The sequence below is a fragment of the Cryptomeria japonica genome, chromosome 10 (assembly GCF_030272615.1).
Source record: "Cryptomeria japonica chromosome 10, Sugi_1.0, whole genome shotgun sequence".
Lineage (NCBI taxonomy): Eukaryota > Viridiplantae > Streptophyta > Pinopsida > Cupressales > Cupressaceae > Cryptomeria > Cryptomeria japonica.
This window is the reverse complement of record NC_081414.1, coordinates 819,856,660-819,879,983: the sequence shown is the minus strand read 5'-3', so window position 1 is coordinate 819,879,983 and position 23,324 is coordinate 819,856,660. Positions and strand designations below refer to the sequence as shown.

General features: G+C 40.5%; 1 protein-coding gene across 5 annotated transcripts in view; it reads left to right on the top strand.

Annotated features, from left to right (window-relative positions):
• LOC131036201 (transcription factor TGA2.2) overlaps positions 1-23,324 on the top strand; it is a 112,243-nt gene that overhangs the window by 8,425 nt on the left and 80,494 nt on the right. For all 5 annotated transcript variants that reach the window (XM_057968050.2, XM_057968042.2, XM_057968058.2 and 2 more), the window contains exons 2-4: positions 21,237-21,428; positions 21,677-21,867; positions 21,975-22,049. In XM_057968050.2, the coding sequence (XP_057824033.1) occupies positions 21,700-21,867; positions 21,975-22,049 (243 nt within the window). In that variant the 5' untranslated portion in view covers positions 21,237-21,428; positions 21,677-21,699. The remainder of the gene's footprint in view (positions 1-21,236; positions 21,429-21,676; positions 21,868-21,974; positions 22,050-23,324) is intronic.

The following is a 23,324-nucleotide window of genomic DNA, read 5'->3' as shown; positions in this document are numbered from 1 at the left end:
TGTCTGCCAGGACCGCCAACTTCGCTAGGACTGCCAAGTCCGCCAAGTCCACCATGTCCGCCAAGACCACCAACTCCGCCATGTCCGCTAGGTGATGGTAGCTCTGGAATGTTCTCCACCCGAACACCCAATGTCTCTAGTAGCCATGAATCAATTGTTTCTTCTTGCCCATCCGTACCTCTTGTGGGGCTGAACCACCTCAAGGTGGCTCTTGTCCTGGGTGCTGTCTTGGATGGCGGCGATGCCTCTACGTCAACTACATCCACAATGACTCGTTTTGGAACATCCTGCATCCCCTCTTCCCTTGACAGTGGCATCTCCTCCATCTAACCAACAGAGCTCTCGTGACTACGAGGAGTTTCCTTACTTCTGTCAACGGGTGGAGTAATGTCGGGCATCATCTCAGGGGCTGCCTGAGAAACTCTGTTTTCCCCTACTCCTTACGCCACCTGTGTCTCACTGACCACTTCCAACAACTCTCTTGCCAGATGTACACTTCCTTCCGCCAAAAGGTTGGAGCAACCGTTTCTTTGCCCGTACGGATGCCTCCAACTGTCACTGTATGAGATCTCCTCAGCCACCAATTTTGTACAGATTCCTCCAAATTTACCCTCCAACTCCGTACGGATTCTTGGAAATTCCGTATGGATCTCTTCAAACTTCTATGCCAACTCTGTATTGACATTTCCAAACTTCGTATGGATGTCTTCACTGTTTGTACGAATTTCTCCTATCTGTCCGTATGGGAGTTCTTGTGGCTGGCCGTATGGATTTCCTTGTGTTTGGCCATATAGATTTTCCTGTGTTTGGTCTTTCAGATTTTCCTGTGTTTGGTCGTATAGATTTTCTTGTGTTTGGTTGTACGTATTTCCTCCCGTGCGACTTGTTTCCTCTGTTATGTTATGGATTTTGTACGAATTCAATCTTGCAACTTCGTGTACGGAGTTCTAGATTTCTCTGAATTTGTCTGCCAATTCCGTACAACTTCACCCAAATCCCTTGTCAGCTCCGTACAGACTCCCTTGAACTTCATGCAAATTTTGGTACAGATTTCCTCGCTTTTCATTGTACGGATTCCTTTTGCCCTCGTACGGAACTCTACACACCTCGTACAGACTCCTCCATAGAACTTTGCATACCCCATACAAACGACTCCTCCTGCCTTCATACGGTTTGTTTCACCCTCTGTACGGATTTCTCTTCCTTGTGTACAAACTTTTAATCTCCTCCTTGCGATCTGTGTGGTTCCGTACGGTTGTCTTCCCACTTTGCTCAATTTTGCCTCCGTCAAAATGTTTTCTTCCTTGCGTACAAGTCACTTCCCCCTTGTCGTACAGGTGTGCATGGATCACTTTCCTCTTGCCGTATGGATGTGTACGAACTTTTGCTGCCTTCTGCTGCTCGTACGAATTGGGGAGATGTGTTCGGTGCTCCTTCTTTGGACCAACTTCAATTTTTCCCTGCTTCTTGTCTGTGTGCTTGGCTTTGGATGGCCTTTAAGGTGCTCTGGTACTTGACAACTTGTAATTCCTTCCGGGTGCCTTGTTCGTACTGCCTTTGTTCTTCCTTCGTGGGCTTTTCCCTTCCACTTTCCATTTCCGTACTACCAGATGTATCATTCATAACTTGACATGCTTTCATCAGTTGCTCTTTACCAGGAGTTGTAGCATCAAGAAAATTACATGTTGGTGAAAATACCTCGTAGTCCTCCTGTTAGGATAATCGGTGAACAACTGAGAGGGGGGGGGGGGTGAATCAGTTGTTAACAGTTAATGAAACTTTAAGCACACAAAACCTTTTATCGGAATGCATAAACCAAATACCGAAATAATAGATATATCAATTAAGCACAATCATAAATCTTAAACCGATTACCATGCATCCACAACACATAACACCAAGATTTGTACGTGGAAAACCCGGTAAAGGGAAAAACCACGATGGGAAGCCTACCCACAGCCAGATGATACTTCTGCAGTAAGTATGTGAATACAATAAGGGTCCTGCACATGTAGGAAGGCCAACAACCTAGAGCGCACTGCTCATCACAAAAGGAGCCTCATTGACTACAAAAGAAATCCAGACTACAATCGGGAAATAAGAATTAAATGCAAGAATAGCATCTCCTATGTCTAAGTACAGTTCCGGTTAAGCTCAATGCCGGAGGTCTTAAACCTTTTACACAACCCCAATTCAATCACCTATGATCGATCAAACCTTTTGCATATGATTACAACTTTATTTGCACACAGATAATCCCATAACCATAATCCCATACCACATGCCACGATCTACAAAGAGATCTTACATCATATTTATACCAACCCGAAACCTAAACAATTAGGTCGGCCACCTAAAAGATAATACAATAAATCCATTACATAAACCCGCAAACCAATGATAATCCAAGGCGGCCTAATACTGAAACAACATTAACCAAACAATAAATCCAACCGGTAACGCATCGGGAGCATCCACCAACATGTTACATAAACCGGTCCATAACCTAGCAGAAGAAGACCTGACCTAAAATAGGTCGCTATAAGCCAAATGAAATTCCACCAATAAACTGGAACATGAACACAATAACCATCAGCATCCTGAAAACCTTCTAGAAGCCGCACCAACACCACTTATTGAATCCATCAAAAGATCTTCAACGAAGCTCTTCTGGTAGAACCCTTACCGGTAACCAAAAGGCTTACTAGAACATATGATAGCTTCCGGATCACCAAATCCTGAACCAACTGAGTGTGACACGCATCTGAATAACATGAATGACCAAACCAAACCAATTCCACCAATCAGAATATATTGGAGACAAATCTCCTGATCATCATCAGAGTCCAACCACTCTCGGAATTCAGTAGATAACCAAAGAAGCTAGTGTTGACATCAATGCAACACATAACCAATTCCTCCAAATTGCCAATAATCTCCCCCTTTGGCATTGATGGCAACACTAGATGTGAAAAGTATCTAAGTGCCAAGAAGTGCCAAACAAGTCTCCCCCAATGGAAGACATCCAATCAAAATGATATATCAATGAAGTTCTGAACCAAATAACCAAACCATAGACCAAACCCCCCCCGTGACTGATAAGCTCTGTTTTTCACATATATACCACTTCCCCTTTGACATCAATGCCAAAAATTTGACATAAACATCAAAGGAAAATCATAAAACCCCTGAACCACACAGTTGACTACTCCCCCTAAGTAGTAGCACCCACTTATCAATCCAGAATGAATGATAGTTCTAATAATGCATACTGGACTGATGCCAATCAGTATCACTCAAGTCTCAACTGGAGGGGCAGAGACCCCCAATCCGTCTCTAAAATACTCAAATGATTCCTTGGGCAAAGGTTTAGTGAAGATATGTGCAATCTGCTCTTTAGTGTTCACACAAACCAATCTGACTTCATTTGCTTCCACCTTTTCCTTCAGAAGCTATACTTGATTGATATGTGCTTTGTCTTAGAATGAAATACTGGATTCTTTGATATGTCAATAGCAGCAGAGTTATCACAGTGAATACCTACCGGTTCATTGCAATCTACCCTAATATCCTTTAGCATTTGGTTTATCCATAGAACTTGTGTATAGCTAGTAGCAGCAACAACATATTCAGCTTCAACAATAAATAAAGAAGTACATGACTGTTTCTTGCTGATCCATGAAACAAGTTTTTTTTTTAAGAAAGAAAGCTCCACCGGATTTGCTTTTTCGATCATCTATATCTCCAACTCAATCTGCATCTATATATGCACATAGTGTAAAGTCATCATCTTTAGGATACCACAAACCATATTCAGTTGTTCCCTGTAAATATCTGAAAATCCTTTTCACTGCTCTCTCATGATTTTCTCTAGGATCGCTCTGATATCTTGATACAATACAAACAACATTCATTATATCCGGTCTAGTCTGTGTCAAATATAGCAGACTTCCAATCATAGATTTATACCTTGTAGGATTTACCGGAGCTGATACATCTTTCTTTGTCAATATCTCACTTGTAACCATAGGAGTACCAACTGGTTTAGAATTTTCCATACCAAATTTCTTCAACAACTCTCTAGCATACTTAGTTTGACAGATGAAAATACTTTTATCAGTTTGATTAATCTTCAAACCTAAGAAAAATCTCATTTCTCCAATCATAGACATCTCAAATTCATTCTTCATATTATCAGAGAATTCTATACATAACTTTTCCTCACCTTCAAAAATGATATCATCCACAAAGACCTCAATAATCAATGTGTCATCATTAGTGATCTTATAATATAAATTACTGTTAGCATTACCTTTAGTGAAACCAAGCTTCAAAAGATATTTGTCCAATCTAGCATACCAAGCTCTAGGTGCTTGCTTCAATCCATATAAAGATTTCCTTAATCTGCAACCCATGTTATTGTCATCTGAAAGAGAAAATCCATCAAGTTGCTCAATGTAGACTTCCTCTTCAAGATCTCCATTTAGAAATGCACACTTAACATCCATCTGATAAACCTTGTATTTCTTATGGGCAGCATAAGCAAGAAATAATCTCACAGCTTCAATCCTAGCTATCGGAGCAAAAGTTTCATCATAATCAATTCCTTCCTTCTGAGAATATCCTTTACATACCAACCTAGCCTTGTTCCTCACAACTTATCCATATTCATTCATTTTATTCCTAAAAACCCATTTAGTTCCAATAACATTCTTATTTTTAGGTCGGGGAACTAAAGTCCATGTGTTGTTCTTTTCTATTTGATCCAATTCCTCTTCCATAGCTTTCATCCAACATTCATCCTTACATGCTTCGTCTACTGATGCCGGTTCAATTTGAGAAATTAAACATACCTCTTCAGCTGCCAACCTTCTCCTTGTCATCACTCCTTTGCTTGTCTCCAATGATTTGATTTTTTGAATGATTCAACCTTACATACCTAGGAGTCTTCTGACTTTCTGTTTCTCTGCTCTGATCTTCAGTTACTGTTGAATTTTTTGATACTATCGGGGTAATTGGTTCAACATTCTGTTCCGGTACATGTGTTACCGGTTCAGTTATGATCATTTCCACTTCCGGTTCTCTCTCATAAGTTCTAATTTGACCTCTGTACTGCCCATCCACCTTGGCATTAGCGCTTTCCACAATTCTCTGCAATTTTTTGTTACAACATCTATATGCTTTGCTTTCATTTGAATAACCAAGAAATAATCCTTCATCACATCTAGGATCAAACTTTCCAATGGAATCATCTCTTTTGATATAGCATTTACTACCAAAGATTCTGAACTACTTAACTGTAGGTGTATGACCAAACCATAACTCATAAGGTGTCTTACCGGTGTCTCCTTTGATATGAACTCTGTTGAATGTGTACAACACCGTGCTCACAACTTTTCTCCAATAGATATGTGGCAAATTAGCTTCCATCATCATAGATCTAGCAGCATCCAGGATATTTTTGTTCTTTCTTTCCACAACACCATTCTGTTGAGGTGTTCGGGGTGCAGACAACTGTCTCCTTATCCCATGTTTCGCACAATAATTGTTAAATTCACCGGATGTGAATTCACCATCCTGATTGGATCTTAAGCATTTGATCTTCAATCCTGTTTTTGTCTCAACCATAGCTTTAAAGTTCTTGAATTTTTCAAAGGCTTCAGATTTCTCCCTTAGAAAAGTAACCCACATCATTCTAGAATAGTCATCAATGATTAGCATGAAATATCTATCACCCTGAAAACTTCTGATTCTAGCAGGACCACATAAATTAGTATGAATAAGATCAAGAACATCATTAGATTTATCTTGAATACTCTTAAAAGAAGTTCTGACTTGCTTTCCCATTTGACATTCCTCACATATCGGATTATGAGGCTTCACAATCTTAGGTATATCTCTAACTGCCTTAGTTGAAGTGATCTTTACAATGCAATCACAATTCACATGACACAATCTCTTATGCCATAGCCAACTCTCATCAATATGTGCAATCAAACATGTCTTCTCACTGGAGTTCAAATGAAAGATGTTACCTCTAGTTTGAGTACCAATTGCAATCTCCAATCCAGATCTATTGATGATTTTGCATTTTCCATCGTTGAACTGTAATTGAAATCCCTTATCCATCAACTGTCTTACACTCAAAAGATTATGCATTAAACCTTCAACATAATAAACATTATCAGTGTTATGCTTACCATCCAATGATAGAGTTTCTCTTCCTTTGATTATGTATGCTTTGTCATCTCCAAATCTGACCATACCACCATCAAATTCTTGCAAAGATAAAAACTTCCTTTTATCTCCAGTCATATGATGTGAACACCCACTGTCTATTACCCATTCATCCTTGTCTTCAACTTTAGCAGCAAGGGCCTTCTCTTCATTATGAATGACAGGTTCCAGAGCATCTTTCTTGATAGCCAAGAATACCCATTCCTTTCCATTGCCGGATCCACTAGCTGAATCTTTTGTTGGTTCATCATTAGAATCATCAGTTACACCTTCCTCATCAGCATAGTAGCATGATTTGTCTTTGTTCCTCCTGTACTTATGCTTCTTCTGATATTCATGGTTAGGCTTAAAAGATCTTCTAGCTTTCTCCTCAAATCTTGAATTCCTCTCATGACATCTCGATGTAAAATGACCTATCTTATTACATGCAAAACATTTGAAAGGTGATTTTCCTTCATACTTACTTCCTGCTGGACCTTTAGGTACTCTTCTAGCAAATAGAGCTTCAAGTTCTTCAAGCTCTTCATCTTGTTTCCTCACATCCTCCAGTTCCTTCGCATATAATGCTTTCCAATCACTCTTTCCGGTTGATGATGTAGATGCCTTGAATGCAGAATCTATCTTTGCAGCTCCTTGAGGACCAAATTCTTCAAGCTCAAAAGTAGACAACTTTCCAACCAAAGTATCCCTATTAACTCCAACCAAAGTATCCCTATTAACAGAAGTGTTAGACATTGTTCTTAGCTCATTAATTGCAGTAGCCTTCATCTTGTAAGCAGATGGTAAAGCTCTCAATACTTTAGAAACAATCTCATCTTCGCTCAGAGATCCACCACAACATTGAATTCCCAAAACAATTTTATTAACTCTTTCCATAAAAGCAGTAATTCTTTCATCTTCTTCCATTCTCAGGTTCTCATACTTCACCCGGTAACCATCAAGTTTAGCAATTTTAACAGTAGGGTCACCTTCATTCAGAGTCTCCAACTTATCCCATATAGCCCTTGCAGATGATTTGTCCGTTAATCCCATTACTTGTTGATCTGAAAGGGCACTAAAAAGGGCTTCTCTCGCTCTACATTCATTTTCAATGTTCTTATCCAAGTCTGGCGGAGGAGGGTTGCTAGATGCCGGATCATAAGAAATATAGCCTTTCTCAGTGATCTCCCAAATCTCCTTGCTAAGACATCTCAGATGAGTCTCCATTCGAAGCTTCCATACTCTGTAATTAGTTCCTTCAAGCGTGGGGTTGTCCTTCCGATAAGCAATTGAAGTTGAATGATTAGTCGCCATAGGATCTTCCTCAAGCGGTTAAGCTTCTGCAGAGAGGACCAAGCTCTGATACCAATTGTTAGGATAATCGGTGAACAACTGAGGGGGGGGGGTGTGAATCAGTTGTTAACAGATTATGAAACTTTAAGCACACAAAACCTTTTACCGGAATGCATAAACTAAATACCGGAATAGCAAATATATCAATTAAGCACAATCATAAATCATAAACCAATTACCATGCATCCACGACACATAACACCAAGATTTGTATGTGGAAAACCCGGTAAAGGGAAAAACCACGATGGGAAGCCTACCCACAGTCAGATGATATTTTTGCAGTAAGTATGTGAATACAATAAGGGGTCTGCACATGCAGGAAGGCCAATAGCCTAGAGTGCACTGCTCATCACAAAAGGAGCCTCATTGACTACAAAAGAAATCCAGACTACAATCCGGAAAGAAGAATGAACTGCAAGAATAGCATCTCCTATGCTTGAGTACAGTTCTGGTTAAGCTCAATGCTGGAGGTCTTAAACCTCTTACACAGACCCAATTCGATCATCTTTGATCGACCAAACCTTCTGCATATGATAACAACTTTATTCGCACACAGATAATCCCATAACCATAATCCCATACCACATGCCACGATCTACAAAGAGATCTTACATCATATTTATAGCAACCCGGGACCTAAACAATTAGGTTGGTCACCTAAAAGATAATACAATAAATCCATTACGTAAACCTGCAAACCAATGATAATCCAAGTCGGCCTAAGACCGAAACAACATTAACCAAACAATAAATCCAACCAGTAACGCATCGGGAGCATACACCAACATGTTACATAAACCGGTACATAACCTAACAGAATAAGACCGGACCTAAAATAGGTCGCCATAAGCCAAATGAAATACCACCAATCAACTGGAACACGAACACGATAACCTTCAGCATCCTGAAAACCTTCTAGAAGCTGCACCAACACCACTTATCGAATCCATCAAAAGATCTTCAATGAAGCTCTGTCGGTAGAACCCTTACTGGTAATCGAAAGGCTTACTAGAACATATGATAGCTTCTAGATCACCAAATCCCGAACCAACTGAGTGTGACACGCATCCGAATAACATGAATGACTGAACCAAATCAATTCCACTAATCGGAATATATCGAAGACAAATCTCCTAATCATGATCAAAGTCCAACCGCTCTACCGAAATCCGATAGATAACCAAAGAAGCTAGTGTTGACATCAATGACAAACATCAATGCAACAGATAATCAATTCCTCCAAATTGCCAACACCTCCATTTGCCAATGGAATAGTCCATTTAGGGAACTCGTCTCATCTTCAGAGCAATCTTCTAGTTTGAGCACCCCTTCATTGTTGGGTTCCTTGCCTTTCCTCCCTTCGTCCAGACCAAACTCTCCACCCTCAGACTTTGAGTCGGAGGATGCCAGTTCTTCACTCACCGCCTGGTTCCTCAAGTCAATCACATATTTGTGGCCTTCGTTCTCGATGGAGAGTGTATTTCTCTTCTAGTTGTGTTTTGCCTTGGCCATAATCAGCCAACCCCTTCTGAGGAGAGCGTCATAAGCTTTTCTCTCCAATGGGATGACCACGAAGTCAAGAAAGAAATGTTGTGTGCCAACCGCAACCTTTTGTGCCATGAGCGTTACAAGGGGCTTGATGTCGTGCTGGTCCGCACCGACAAGGTGGAATGTTGGTGGCTAGAGGGTTGGTTTGCCTAGACCCCTCCATGTCTCCTCTGGCAGTACGTTCACCCCGGAGCCACCGTCCATGATTGTGTTCATCAACTTTTGTCCTATTATCTCCATTTCCATCGCAGCTGGCTCCCGACCAATACTCACAGTGAGCAGCATGGGGTTCGTGGTAGACGTGCTAGGTGGTTTTGCTGTCGACATGGGGTCCATGGTGGACGTGCTAAGTGATTTTGTTGCCGGCTGGCTACATTCCTGGCCGGTGATATTATTATCGACTACATCTGTGAGGGCCATCTTCAATTGTGGCATCGTTTGCAGAAGGTCAAATACCCATACTGGTACGGTAGCTTGCAACATTTGTTTTATGACAATTTTCTCGGACTCCGACCGTGGTGGAGTACTGGCGGCATCATGTGAGGCCCTTCGCTCCTCCACCATCGCCCGTTCCACATCCGCCTTTGCCTCTCAGAGTCTTTCCTTCTCCGTACAGGGGTTGGGGTACATTGCTTTTTTGCTTTGTAACCTTGTGATTGTGAGTACCTCCTCGTCTAGCTCTTTGACGTCCAACATATTTACCCCTTTCTGCTTTGGACAGTTAGTGTCTTCATGGTCACTTGGTCCACACCATTTGCACAATAATTGTACGTTGTCTTTCTTGTTTTGGCAATCTCTCGCAAAGTGTCCCCATTCACTACATTGTTGGCACTATATGATAGGACGTCCTCTGGAGTCGTACTGTATTTGGTTTCGCCCTCGTTGATTTCCATAACCGCTTGGCGATACATTCTGTGATTTCGAAGGGCTGGACTCTCCCTGTGTGAAGAGTACTTGTGTACTTCTCATCTTCAAATTGTACGGGCACTCCTTGATTGAATGCCCCAACACTTTGCAAATTTCACAAAACATATTTCTAGGACAATTACCTTTCATGTGCCCCTCACTTTTGCACTCAATACACCATAGCTCATTACCTTCTTTGTTGGTTCCTTTCTCAGCCTTCAATTCTTTCATCATTCTCAACATATCTTGTGGAAGGGCTCGTACGGTTTTGGATTCTTCGTCACTGCTCCCTTCGGTGCTCTCATCATTGTCGCTCTTCCTCTTCTCTCGGGAGGAGGTTTTGTTTTCACTCTCGATGTCCATCGCCCGATTGTAAGCATCGACATACGAGGACGGAGGCACTACTTTCATCTTCTTGCGCAGTGAGGGTATCAATCCCTCCATGAACCACCTCTTCTTCAACCCGTCAGCTAGCTGGTTCTTCATCTTGTTCAACAGTTCTTTGAGCCTACGGTTGTAAGCGTGTACACTCTCATTTTTCCCTTGCTTGGTATTATAGATTTCGGCCACGATCTCATTATTATCCCTCAGGAGTTTGAATTCCTCCTCGAAGGCCTTCCTTCTTCAGATTATTCCATCTTATTTTGTTCTGGGCGTCGAGGTCGGTATACCAATCAATTGCCATCCCCCAAAGGGTGGCTGAAAATGCCTTCAACTAGTAATCCTAGTCATCTTGGTCATTTGCCTCCCAAATGGTTATACATGTTTTGCAATGTCGTACGGGGTCCTCTGATCCATCCCTCGTGAACTTCGGTAGCTTCTGCTTCTCCTAGATGTTCACCATTGTTTTCACTCGGAAGGTACCGTGTGTATTTGCCTTGTGTGGCAGACCTGGGTGGACTGTTTTGACTGCTATGTTCCGGTGCTTTTCCTGCACTCTCGGCCATGCAGGCGTCCTCCACGCATCCACCTTCACGTCCCCAACACTCAAGTACTTCTAGGTGTGCCGAACCTAGGTGGAATGTTCCGACCGCTACGTTTCGGTGCTTTCCTTGCACTCTCGGCCAATGCGCGCGTCCTCTACACGTCCACCTCCAGCGTCCTAACACTCCGGCTACCTCCAAGCTCTGACTTGTCTTTGTGCTCCCTCCGGCCAAGGGTTGGCGGATCACCTAATTGCTTGGTCTTGACCACCCTGTAGCCTCTTTTCACTTTTAATGGGGTCTACGATACGAGCCTGAATCACCCAAGGCTGACCCGATTTCTTTTAAGGCACCGATGCCAAAAAGGTTTACTGCTACAACTGGTAAATTAAATACAGGAAATAATAATGTACATGACAATGCATACCAGACACGATAGTAAAATATATCTTTATTCGCACATGCAATTATTACAGAGAAGAGATCAGAGATGGTCGGCCAAGGATTACAATAGACCCGACTATATTGTCCTCCTTTCCTTGGCGGTACATGACATATTTAAAGGACTCGATGGTTGTTGAGAGGTACACAACTGTCAACCAACCGACACATAACTACCCGAGAGTGACAACCCACTTAATTAATTAATACAATGTCAGGTAACCAAAATTATCAAACGGAAAAAATATGCGTTTTATGCCAACTACAATGGCCCCTCATAAAGATGGTTAAGGAAAATTGGTCAAGGATCACTAGGCCACCTCATGTTGATGGTTAAGGACCATCAGTTAAGGACCACATGAGGCCAAGGAGGATAAGGTCCTGACCTTGGGCCTAGGGTTGAGGGTCAAGGGCACCTATTGCAGCTCCCCTACTATCTCCACATTGATCAATTGTTGAAGTGAATCAATCATAAGAAGTAAGAGGTTGACATGATGGAGGGGAATGGTTTAAAGCCCTCACTAGGTACACCACCTCATGATGATAATTGCTGACAATCAATTAAGGACCTGTTGTGACCATTTCACACATCGCCCCATCGCAAATGGGGACCCCCCTCTTTTTGCTCGTTTTTCGCTCGCTTTTGCTTTCGTTTTTAGGGTTTTGTTAGTTAGTTAGTCGTCTGGATTTAGGGTCAAGCCTTAGGGTTTTAATTTTGTCTTTTCAGGCCAAAATCCAGTCGTTTTTGGGAGCTTTTGAGCTTCCTTTTCTAGGATGCAAATTTTGAATGCAATGAATTCGCCAAATTGGTCTAATTTTCAATTGGAATGTTAATGCAGAGCTTAAATTTGTCTAAGTATTGAAAGTGAAATGTGAATTTTGTCCGATTGAATATTTTGACCAAATTTTGACTTTTTTTGACTTTGATCTTGGGCATTGGAATTGATTTGTTTTCGCCTCGTGAAGTGTTAGAATGTGAAAAATCATGTTATTTTGGCCTATAGGAGCAAAATCGCTCCTGTCCCTCAGTGAAGGACGGGAGCTCATTTCCAAATATCTCATCATCCCTGCAGAGTCCAGACAAATTTCAAGTTGGAAGTGATGGAGAACAGCGATATCTTTCCATTGAATATAAATTGAAGATTTTCATGAGCACAGAAATGCCTCCAGGAGGAAAATCGCTCCTGTCCCTCAGTGAAGGACCGGAGCTACAAATTCAATTTCGCCTTGTCCTTGCAAGATTTTGATGACTTAATGATTTGAGGACGTCCAAAGGAAGATGCTTTGCCAAATGAATATAATTTGAGATGCAGAAACGAAGGAGAATGACCTATATTGACCAAATCGCTCCTGTCCCTCTCCAAGGGACCAGGGCGAGGTACCTTGTAGCTCTCGTCCCTCTCCCAGGGACCAGAGCGATTTCCTTCATTATGCAAAATCCAGACAAAGGTCAAGTTACAAACAATGTCAAGGCATGGACGAATGGAGTGAAGAAAGACAAGTCCGTTGAATATAAACTTGGAACCTGGCAAAGTGAGGTAAATGCTACAAAAGGAAAATCGCTCCTGTCCCTTTCCAAGGGACCAGGGCGATACAATGGTAATATTACTTCCTATGCAAGTTCAAGGTCGATCCAAGTCAAGACAAGATGGCGAGGGACACTTCAAGACCTTTTTAGCAAGCACAAACATTCAAGGGTCGTCGCAATGATGAAATTCGCACCCTATGGCCTAGATCGCTCCTGTCCCTCAGGAAGGGACTAGGGCGATGTTGAATGCATTAGTCATTTCATGCAAAATTTACGTAAGGACAAGATGTTGCAATGTTTTAGAGGGTCCATGGTATGATAAAAAGATGATATACAAGGATTTTGAACGTAAAATGATCATCATTTTGAGCATGGAGACTATATCGCTCCTGTCCCTCTCCAAGGGACCAGGGCGATTTGCTTTGGATTCCTCGTTTTGCTTCAAGTTCAAGCTAAGTCAAGACGTCATAAGATAGCATATGGTCCAAGGCATCGTTTGAAGATAATTCGCAAGAGTGTTGAACGTCCAAACATTGCCAATCAAGGTAAAAGCTCACATCGCTCCTGTCCTTTGGACAAGGACCAAGGCGATACTATCAAAAACACTCACGTTCCTTCAAGATCAAAGCGAAGCGAGGTTAGGAAGAGTGAAGGACGGCGTCTAGAGGACATTGCAAAGGAGATCAAAGTGTAAAGTTGCCAAGGTCAAGGAAAAGAACGTGGATCGCCCCTGTCCCTCTCCAAGGGACAAGGGCGATGGTCCCTTTAATACGTCCAAACACATAATGAAGACAAATGGAGTAAGCGCAAAAGGAATGAGCATAGATGTTATTCGCTAACAATGAAAGATCGAGGAGCAAAGATGCATATTGAACGTGGAAATTTGGAGATCGCTCCTGTCCCTCTCCAAGGGACAAAGGCGATGAACACTCAAAAGACATTTAAGTACGCATGCAAGATGATTAAATTCGAAGGACTCATCATGATGATCGATTTTCAACGCGAAGATGAAGGAGTTGGACGTAAGAAATGCAAAATCAAGATCAAAATCATGGATCGCTCCTGTCCCTCTCCAAGGGACCAGAGCGATGAGGTACGTCCCTTCCTTTTTTCAATTTTGGCGCCAAGTAAGCAATTCGAATTTTCCTCAAATGCTAAATCAATTTAAAATTTGAATATCCATTTTATTTAGCATTTAATAGGGCGTTATCTTTTATTAATTATTTTTTGCCTTTATTTAAAAATCGAAATTCACATTTAAAAAAACGCAAGGCATTAATAATTAATTAATTAATTAATAAAAATCGATTTGGAACGCTCAATTAAGCAAGTCGGCCTTGTTATTTTATTGCAAATCATTTAAAAAATGGTTTTATTAAGCAAGTCGGCCTAAGGGGTGAAAGGATGAGCGCGCTATATATGAAGGGTGAGAGATTTCATTTTCACATAATCATTTTTACCTTTCTTCATGCGAATTAAGAAGAGGCGAATATAGTGCGAAGTGTGTTCAAAGGTGGTGCGAATTCAAACCAAGGGTGGCGCTTAGTTATCAAGGGTGGTGCGAATTTGAAGACCACATCAAATGCGAACTTGAGGATACATTAAGGCGAATTTGCTAAAGACTTGGAGGATTTGTTTGAGCGATTTGTCAAGGGCAAATTTGAAGATCATTTAAGACCACGTCTAAGGCGATACTTGAAGATCACGTTCACTCCAAAGGTGGCAAAGTCAATTTTGAGGAGACCACATTGAAGATTATTTTATACCTCAAATTTTGCCTAGGCGAATTTTGTTTTTGCATTCTAGAGTTAGCTCTCTATCGAGGTATGGCGATTTAATTATTATTGCTTTATTCATTCATCGTTGTATTTCAAATTTTGAAATTTTGAATTTTGAATCTCTTAGCTCAATCGTTGTTTTTTTTTAGGAAATGATAACTCTAGAGACTTATCATGAGGTTTCCTAAAAACTTTGTCTCTCTTATTCACCGTTATTTATTGCAAAATCTATTTCTTATAATGAAATGTTGTGTAGGTATGGCGACCCCGAAGGCGGGAGCATCCACCAGCCGCTCGGCTCTCATGAAAGAAGATCAAAAGATCGAAGAGGTGGAGACCAAGATCGCGTCGAAGTGGAGCAACATTGGAGATACCAACTTGGGGAACTTTAGCACGAAGAAGTTTTGAGAGGTCCCTTACATTGGCAAGCCATCACCTGTCGCCCGGAGAATAATAGAGAGTGGCATCATCAAGGCGGCCGGTTTTCCTCCAGCTATTCAGTGCCACGAGTTGATGATCGAGTGTGCCCGTCACTACAATCCACAGTCCAGGACAATTGTGTCCAATGAGGGAAACACTTTGGCGTACCTTTCAGAGGAAGCTATAAGTGAAGCCTTCCATCTTCCAGAGCACAGGGACATGATATACAAGAGCATTGAAGGAGCCAGATCAGTGTACGATGATGATCCAGATGCTTGCCTAAGCATAATCAACAAGAACTGGCTACTCAAGAGTCGTCCCCGTCTAAGCAAGGTACCGAACACACCGCATCGGATTGATTTCCAGGAGGAATACAGAGATTTGATTACCATGCTCAACAGAGTTACAGGAGCACCTCATGCCTTCTATTTTGAGAAGTGGATGTTTTACTTCATCCAGGTGATTGTTCAAGGAAAAGGTACGATACATTGGGCTAGAATAATTAGCCATTGCTTAGACGTACAGTTGAGAAGACTCAGGGCTACTAAGTCCTTCCACATGAGTTCATACGTCATCTATGCCTTAATCAGGAGTGTTGAGTACGCAGGACTACCTCACAGAGGAGTTATTGGAAGAGGAGCCGGCGAGGTCAGAGCTTGTGAATCCTATACCTACTTGCATCACCCACCAGGGAAGAACTACAAGTTAGTCAATGATACTTTCACGATGAACATCACAAGGACGTTGCAAGGAGGGATTCACAACAGATTATCTAAGGATGCCCAGGAGTTCATCAAGAGGTACGGTGCTTGGTTCATTCAGTTTCCCAAGTTCACTTACATTAGAGTGCATGGATGTCCTTTACCTCCATACATGTTGCCGAGGTACCCGACAGACAGAATTGTGTTTCTTGAAGTAACAAGGCAATTGGCAGCATATGTGAAGGCATTCAGACACAGACATCAGAATGGAGTCCAGGTACCTATTATTTTGGGTAATTCAGTTGAGGTATGTCCTAATGTCTTAGCCATGGATGACGCAGAGAAGGAGTTAGCCTTGTATTCTTTTTCATCTTTTGCTTGGAGGAATAGTTTTGATCCACATGGACATTTAGAGGAGACGGTCGGTAAAAGATTTAAACATGAGCACCAAATTGAAGATTTTGTGATGAACCTCTTAGATGATCTCGAAGTGAAACGAAAGATACATTCTAGATTGCCTTTGGATTTCATCAGGAAATGCAGGATTTACAGAGTGGCCGACCAAGCTCAGGACAATGGCAGGCACATCCAGTCTTCATATGATAGAGAAAGCAAAACAATAAGTTTGAATTGGAATGAGCCCGAGGCCGTGGATTTAGATGATTTGATGGCACCAGTCTTGTCTTGTACTCGCAGATGGGTAGACGTTCAGCATCAGAAGTTGAGAGAACAAGGCATAGCTATGTCTTTTACTTTGGAAGAAAAACCAGCCGAAGGTGGAGCAAGTGTTAGTGAAGGCAATCCTAATCCTAGGAATTCAGGTGAAGGTAACCTTCGATGTGCCAGTGAGGGCAATCTCCATTCGAGAGGTTCGAAGAGAAAGGAAAGATCGGAAAAGAAAGAGTCTTCCAAGAAAAAGCAAGGTGCCAACAAAGATCAAGCACCAGGTACTTCTTCCAGACCAGAGAATAGAACAGTTCGAGTGGAAGAGTCCATGGAGTCGATGGTACAGAATGACAGACAGGAGGAAAGACAGGCACAGCATGTTTCGTCAGATGGATCTCTCCAAGACTATGATTTAGAAGAAGATAATGAAATAACATCTCCTCCCAGACAAGAAGAAATAGTACATAAAGAAATTCAAGTTCAAGAGACAAGATCGAATATCCCAGATTGGTTGAAGGAAAGATTAACCAAGGTGATCGTAATTGAGGACGAGGACAATGCAATTGACTTAGAGAGCCTTGTTGGACGTTCACATGTGATAACAGAGAAGAAGAAGGCTACAAAGATGTCCAAGATGATTCGAGATGAGACTGGATCTAGAAAACTGCAGATAGCTACACCGGCAGCAGATAAATATGAGGGTGAGATCCTAGCAGAGGATTATGATATACAGACTTTTGAGTTAGGACCATCTACAGCAGAGCAGACTTTAGATGATGCCACCGACACATTTGAGGCATTGAAGGACAAGTTTAGAGAAGTAGAAAAGAATAGAAAGCTTGAGAAAGAGGTCGGTGCATGGAGGACATATTTCAGTCACATCAATGAACCTTTGGGACGTCAGGATCCAGTTAGGTCACCAGTACAGGCATTGCCCCTTCAATCGATCAATGAAGCAGAAAGATTTAGGAACCTGGTCCAGCGTACATGTAGTTGGATGGATAGATCTCATACAATGGCTATAGAATTTGTTACAAGGATGTCGAAGATCATTCATCAGGCTATCCAAGTTCTTGAGATAATCCACAGATTGATGGCAACAGTAGCTACATTTGCCCATACCAAGGACGTTGTCATCCCTGTCTTGAAAGTAATAAGACACACATCCAGAAGAATTTTAACGCAGGAGAGGATCTTAGAAGGTGATTCTCACAGTTTGTTTCAGTGGTCAACCTTACTCCATATAAAGAGTGTTCTCTTCGAGGACATCAGTGTTAGATGTGGTCAAGTTGAGGAGGTGATCAATCCGATCCAGGACAGAGTATTTGAGGTACTTCGTACGATTCTTGGCAGAAGGATCGAGGTCGAGACAGATGTGGATATCCAGGAATTTGAGGATAGAATCAAGATCATCTTTCGCAAGGACGCAGATGTTACAGATGAGCAGTATGATCAGATGTATGCCACCATGCTCCTGATTGATAGAACAAAGGAACTTGAACCTACTTGGGACGCAGCTCTTCTAGATGCATTCGATCAGGTCATCCACTTAGAAGAGAGTATCAAGAATCTTCCCAAGATTCCAATCACAGAAATCGAAGGAATCGTGACAAAATTCATTGCATATGCTAAGAAAGAGAATTGGAAAGGGAATAAGATTCTAGATGAAAGGTTGTTACAGATGACATGACATCTTATTTCTCATTGGTTGATACCTCCTAGATTTTTGTGCCGAATTTAATATTTGGCTATGTATTTAATATTGTTCAGTAAAAGGAGGTCATTTGTAACAAACCCTAATTAGGGTTTAGGTGTCATGATCTTGTCCGTTAATTTACTTTCAATCTGGACCTTTCATTGTAACTGGGGATGCTATTTATACCCCCATTTTTCATTTCATTTGATAATAGTTAATAGTCGAATAGTCAGATAAGAGTGAAATAGAGAGATTAAAGTTAGAAGTAATTCTTATTTTGTAGCAAGATTGAGTCATGAAGAGAGAAACTCAAGCAATTGTTGTATATGATGACTTGGAAATCAATAAAATATTGAAGTTATGGTGTTTTGTTGCAAATTTCTTAAGTTATCTTCATGGTTGTTGGATGTACTTGAATCACGCTCAATCAAAGTAGTTTGTTAATTTGAAAGACTAAGTGTGAGATTTGATATTTGGTAAGATTCGCAATCCAAACCACTAGCTTCTTGCTGATTGTAGGAAAGCCTCGCGTGGTCGACTGGAGAACATTTCGAGTCTTTAACCTTCAAGCATTGTCGTATCTAGGATATGTACCTTCGTAGTAGTGTCCTTGGTCTTTGATGCATTGAACATCATTATTACCTTAGAAGATCGCACTAATTTCAATTGAGTTGTTATCTTATGGCAAAATTGAAGTTGGTTGAGTCTTGCCAAATCTCATTCATGCTAAGTCGTTCATAGGGTTAGGCTAGATTAGACCTCTTAAACCCTATCTTTTTTTTTTTTTTTTTGAAAGTTCCTTTAGTTTAGTAAAATCTTCGAGCTTTGAATACGTAAGACCCCTTGGAGGAAACAGCAAATCACATCATACCACTAAAAAGCTTGTCCACACGTGGAGACCCCACTAAAAGAACCTTGGAGTCCATCTAACTGATCCTTTTTGCAGATCTTCAGCAGTTAGAGACTATTTTCTCAAGAGAGGATAAGATGCCTAATGGTATTTTATTCTGTGTATGATTGTGTACAAAATACATGTCAACAGGACCACATGAGGCCACAAGGGTAAGCTCCTGCTATTGGGCCTAGGGTAGATGATGCTTGGGGCACCTCATCATGTTGTCTAATCTAATTGCAGGTTTCCAAAACAGGCTTATCTCATCTTATTCTTGAGTGAAGGTTATATCTCTAACTATGTTTTGCCTTTGTTTTATTCTGGATTTTTGAATTTAGGGCAAAGTATAAGGTGATCCCAAACGGGGACATTACATAATGGGTTTTGGGTCTGCTACATATTCACTAGGGCCATATAATCCTTCCTTTACTGAGGGAAGTTTCTTGCCACAGCCAATACCTGACTAAATTTTTGCTTCTCGGAATCTGCTATGCAGCATGTCTAAAGAAATTCAGCATCGTCTACAGGTTCCTTTGCTGCAATATTGTATCGTCCACCTCACTGATAGTAATGATTCCATTGTGGCTAGCAATGGGCTCCTGGTGGTTAAAAACCAATATCAGTAACCCACAATCCCAATTCTCAAGGAGGTGGTCTTTAAAGACCCCATCAAGTGCAGTTTTATAGGAATTATTGAAAAGATAAATCAGCTGCATGCTCCCCCACCTAAATGGCAGGCTTTCTGAGGGGAAGAACAATGTGGACCTAGTAGCACATACCAGGATCAGGAACATGTTGGCCCCATCATGCATATTCATGCTCACAGCACTCCTTGGGGGCTGAAATTGGCCATCTAGCAAAGAAGTTCTTGCTTGCACTACTTCCCACTCTATCTATGTATATTTGCCAACGAAGTATGGCAACACAAGCTAATCCTATCCTCCTGCGGTTATCCCAGCATGCTTTGTGTACCTATGTAACCAATTCTGCAAATCTGACAGTCTTTTAGAGGAATGAACTAGTTTTGTCTCGCTCTTAAGTGATCATAGTTGCTTTCGTGTCTACATATGCTTATTTCTTAGTTCCATCCTCTTGTGAGCAATTTTTTTAAAACCCTGAGCGGTGTTTCATGAATCATTGTGCTGTTCAGTTTACTTTGTTAACCTCTTCGCATCTTCTGCTGTTAATTTCAGGTGCCTGCTTTTTGGTTTTGTAGACCCCTTCTGCTGTGTTGTTTTCCTCTTTCAATATATATTTGTAGCTTAAAAAAAGAAGTGAAAATCAAAGGAGAAAGAAAAAAGAGATACAACTCAGAATGAAGAAGATCTAAAATTATGAGTGACTGAACAACCAAGAAAAGGTTAGGGTTCATTTTGATTTAGGTGGTGCTAAATATGAAATAAAGGTTCGAGGAGGGTTTCCAACATATGGGATAACTGGGTAGGGACAAGCTGATGATTGCTTGATGATCCACCAGATAAGAAATTGAGACAACCTTAAACAGTTTTTATTGGTGAGAATGGAATGGATATTTAACCATCATTTTTTCTCCTCGACAGTTCAATTATGAGAAAGATGAGTAGTTGAAGTGAATTTACCAGTTAAGAGAGATGGAATGTAATTGGCACACCACTGATACTGATCAGGTGGTAGGTAGTTTGAATATTAAAACAATTGGGGTTGTGGCACAGGTTAATTAGATAAGTTGTTTTTCTGTTGATTGGTGAAATGCATCATTGCAACTAGGTGATAATCATATCAGGAAATTTGTATGGTCATGGATCTCTTGTATATATTCCCTATCAGGGTCCTGAGGGTACACATTATGTTTAGTTAATCTGATTTGTCTGGTATTCTCTTAATTTCTCATGTCCTCACATATCTGTTTCGATCCCTACCCTTAAAGCAGCGTTTATGCTATTAGATAAGAGTGTTTCAAGTTTGGGATTGTAATTCTATTGTTTAAATATAAAACTAATATATGTAATATTTTACTCTATCTATTGTAATTCTAACACTATCATTGCATTCATCTCTAGAAGATGGTTCATTCCATTAAGTCTAAATGTTTTATCCTGTAGCTCTTGTATGGAATTAATTTTTGTATTCTACAAGCATGTGCAAGATATTAGTGATGACAGATTCACCCCTTCTTTCTTTATCTGCAGTGCCACCTGCTAAGATTTAACTGACATGCATAGCAAAAGGATCCAGATTCTATTGTAAGGTTCTACAGGCAGATTCAATCAACAATTCATTTGGTGTCAACTGGGGGAAACTGAGTTGAAGCTATTCGAGGACCATCACCGTAACAAGGAATGCCATGAGTTGAGTGTATACATGTGCTTACCTTGAGAAGTGTAAGCCTTGTTTATAACCAGTTTGGAATTTGATTTTTCCTCTTTTGTTCTTTGTCTTTGAAGTTAATTAAGCTATGCAACATTTAAAACTCAATAGAATGTGCGCTGTTGATAAAACCAAGGAAGAGAAAGATGGGTTGAATATTATCCTGCTTCCAAGACTTGTATTATTTCTTCATTCTTTTGTTTTTTGATTTTCTTTATTATTGCTTTAGACTTTCCTTGTGCTTGCACTGAAATCATATCAGGTTGGCTACTATTTGAAACAAGCATGGATTCCCAGTCAGCTCAATACCCTACTTCGAGAAGGACAGGAGGTAGCTTTGATTCACCATCTACCCGCCAACTTGATATGTGGGGAGATTCCTTTAGAGCTGAAAATAGTCCACGAACTGGAACATCTACAAGTATGGAGGCAGATGTGAAAATTGATAGCAAGGTAAGCAGTAAATTTTATTTCTAGTTCAGACCTTTTTAGCTCCGCTAAATAAATGGAATTCTAGTACCCTGGTCATTGGTTAATACCCTTAATAATCTTCTTTTCAGTCGGAAGATGCACAGAGAGGTGCAATTGTGGTATCAAGGAGTTCTGACCAAGAAGCAAATAAACCGAATGATAAGGTATGGGTTTCCCAATATAATATGCTAAATTTATGGGGTTTCATTGATTCTTTATAGTATAGAATCTATAGATTTCTGATCTTCATGACATTGTTTTGTATTTCTGATCATTTATTTTATTTACTGCACTATGATATTCATTGTTTTGATCTGGCTTTCCATCACCTTTTGTCATGTGCCCCTAGTTTCTAAATTATGATATATAAATATGGCAGGGAGATTTTTTCCCATTACGACTTCAATAAAATACAATTTGATATTGGGTAAAGACAAGTATTCTCTTGCCTGGTAACAAATGATACACCCTGAAGTAACAACTAAGGTACTTAGTTTTTTTGTTTGAATTTAGATGGGAAAAACCATGGTGAGAAACACTACTAGGATCTACTTTCCTAATCTAGCCTCACAGTTCAAGAGTTTACACTCTTTTAGGGCACCAACCCCAAGAACTCACCAAATTCCTTATCAAAGCACCAACTTTTCAGAATCACAATTCACCTAACTAAGCACCAACTCAGTTCTCCTAAAGCACCAACTTCATGAAAAAACAATTACAAAATGTTACCGATTTCAACACCAGTTATCACCACATTTACAACAGCAGAAACATATGAATAAACTTTTACAATTAGATTGTCTGCACCCTTCAAATGAACTGTATAATGTTGCACTTATTATACCCAAAAACCTGCGGAATTTCTTCGGAACATTATCCACCTTCACAACACCAACCTGCAAAACTGAACTGATCTGAAAAGATCTTCCTGTTATGACAGCAACTTACATACACACATATTCTTCATCGAACTCTTGGTTTATAATTCATAAAACTCCTGCACTTCTTTTTCAGAGACATGTACACATCGAGATCACAAAGACTTGTCTCGACAACCTCTTCATTACATCCAAGCACCATATATATAATGTTCTCTTTCCCATTGATAGGAGAACTTCTTGAACTAACTAACTTTCTTATTGGTTAGGAAGTTCCAACTACCTCAAACCGATTGCAACTGCCAATGGATTATATAAGTTTAACAAGTTTGTTTCTTTATAATGTAATGTTCGAGCCTTTCATCTGATTGCTTATGCAATGATAATAAATGAGTTTGCAAACACAAAACTGTCAAGGGAAAACAGTTACAACTGCGTAACTGATGCATATTTGTATTTAACACCAACTCTCCTTTAGACTTATCTGATCAAAACATTCTGTAGCACGATGTGAAGATAAGAATCAGATCAATCTAAATCAAACGTTGCTACAATCATTTT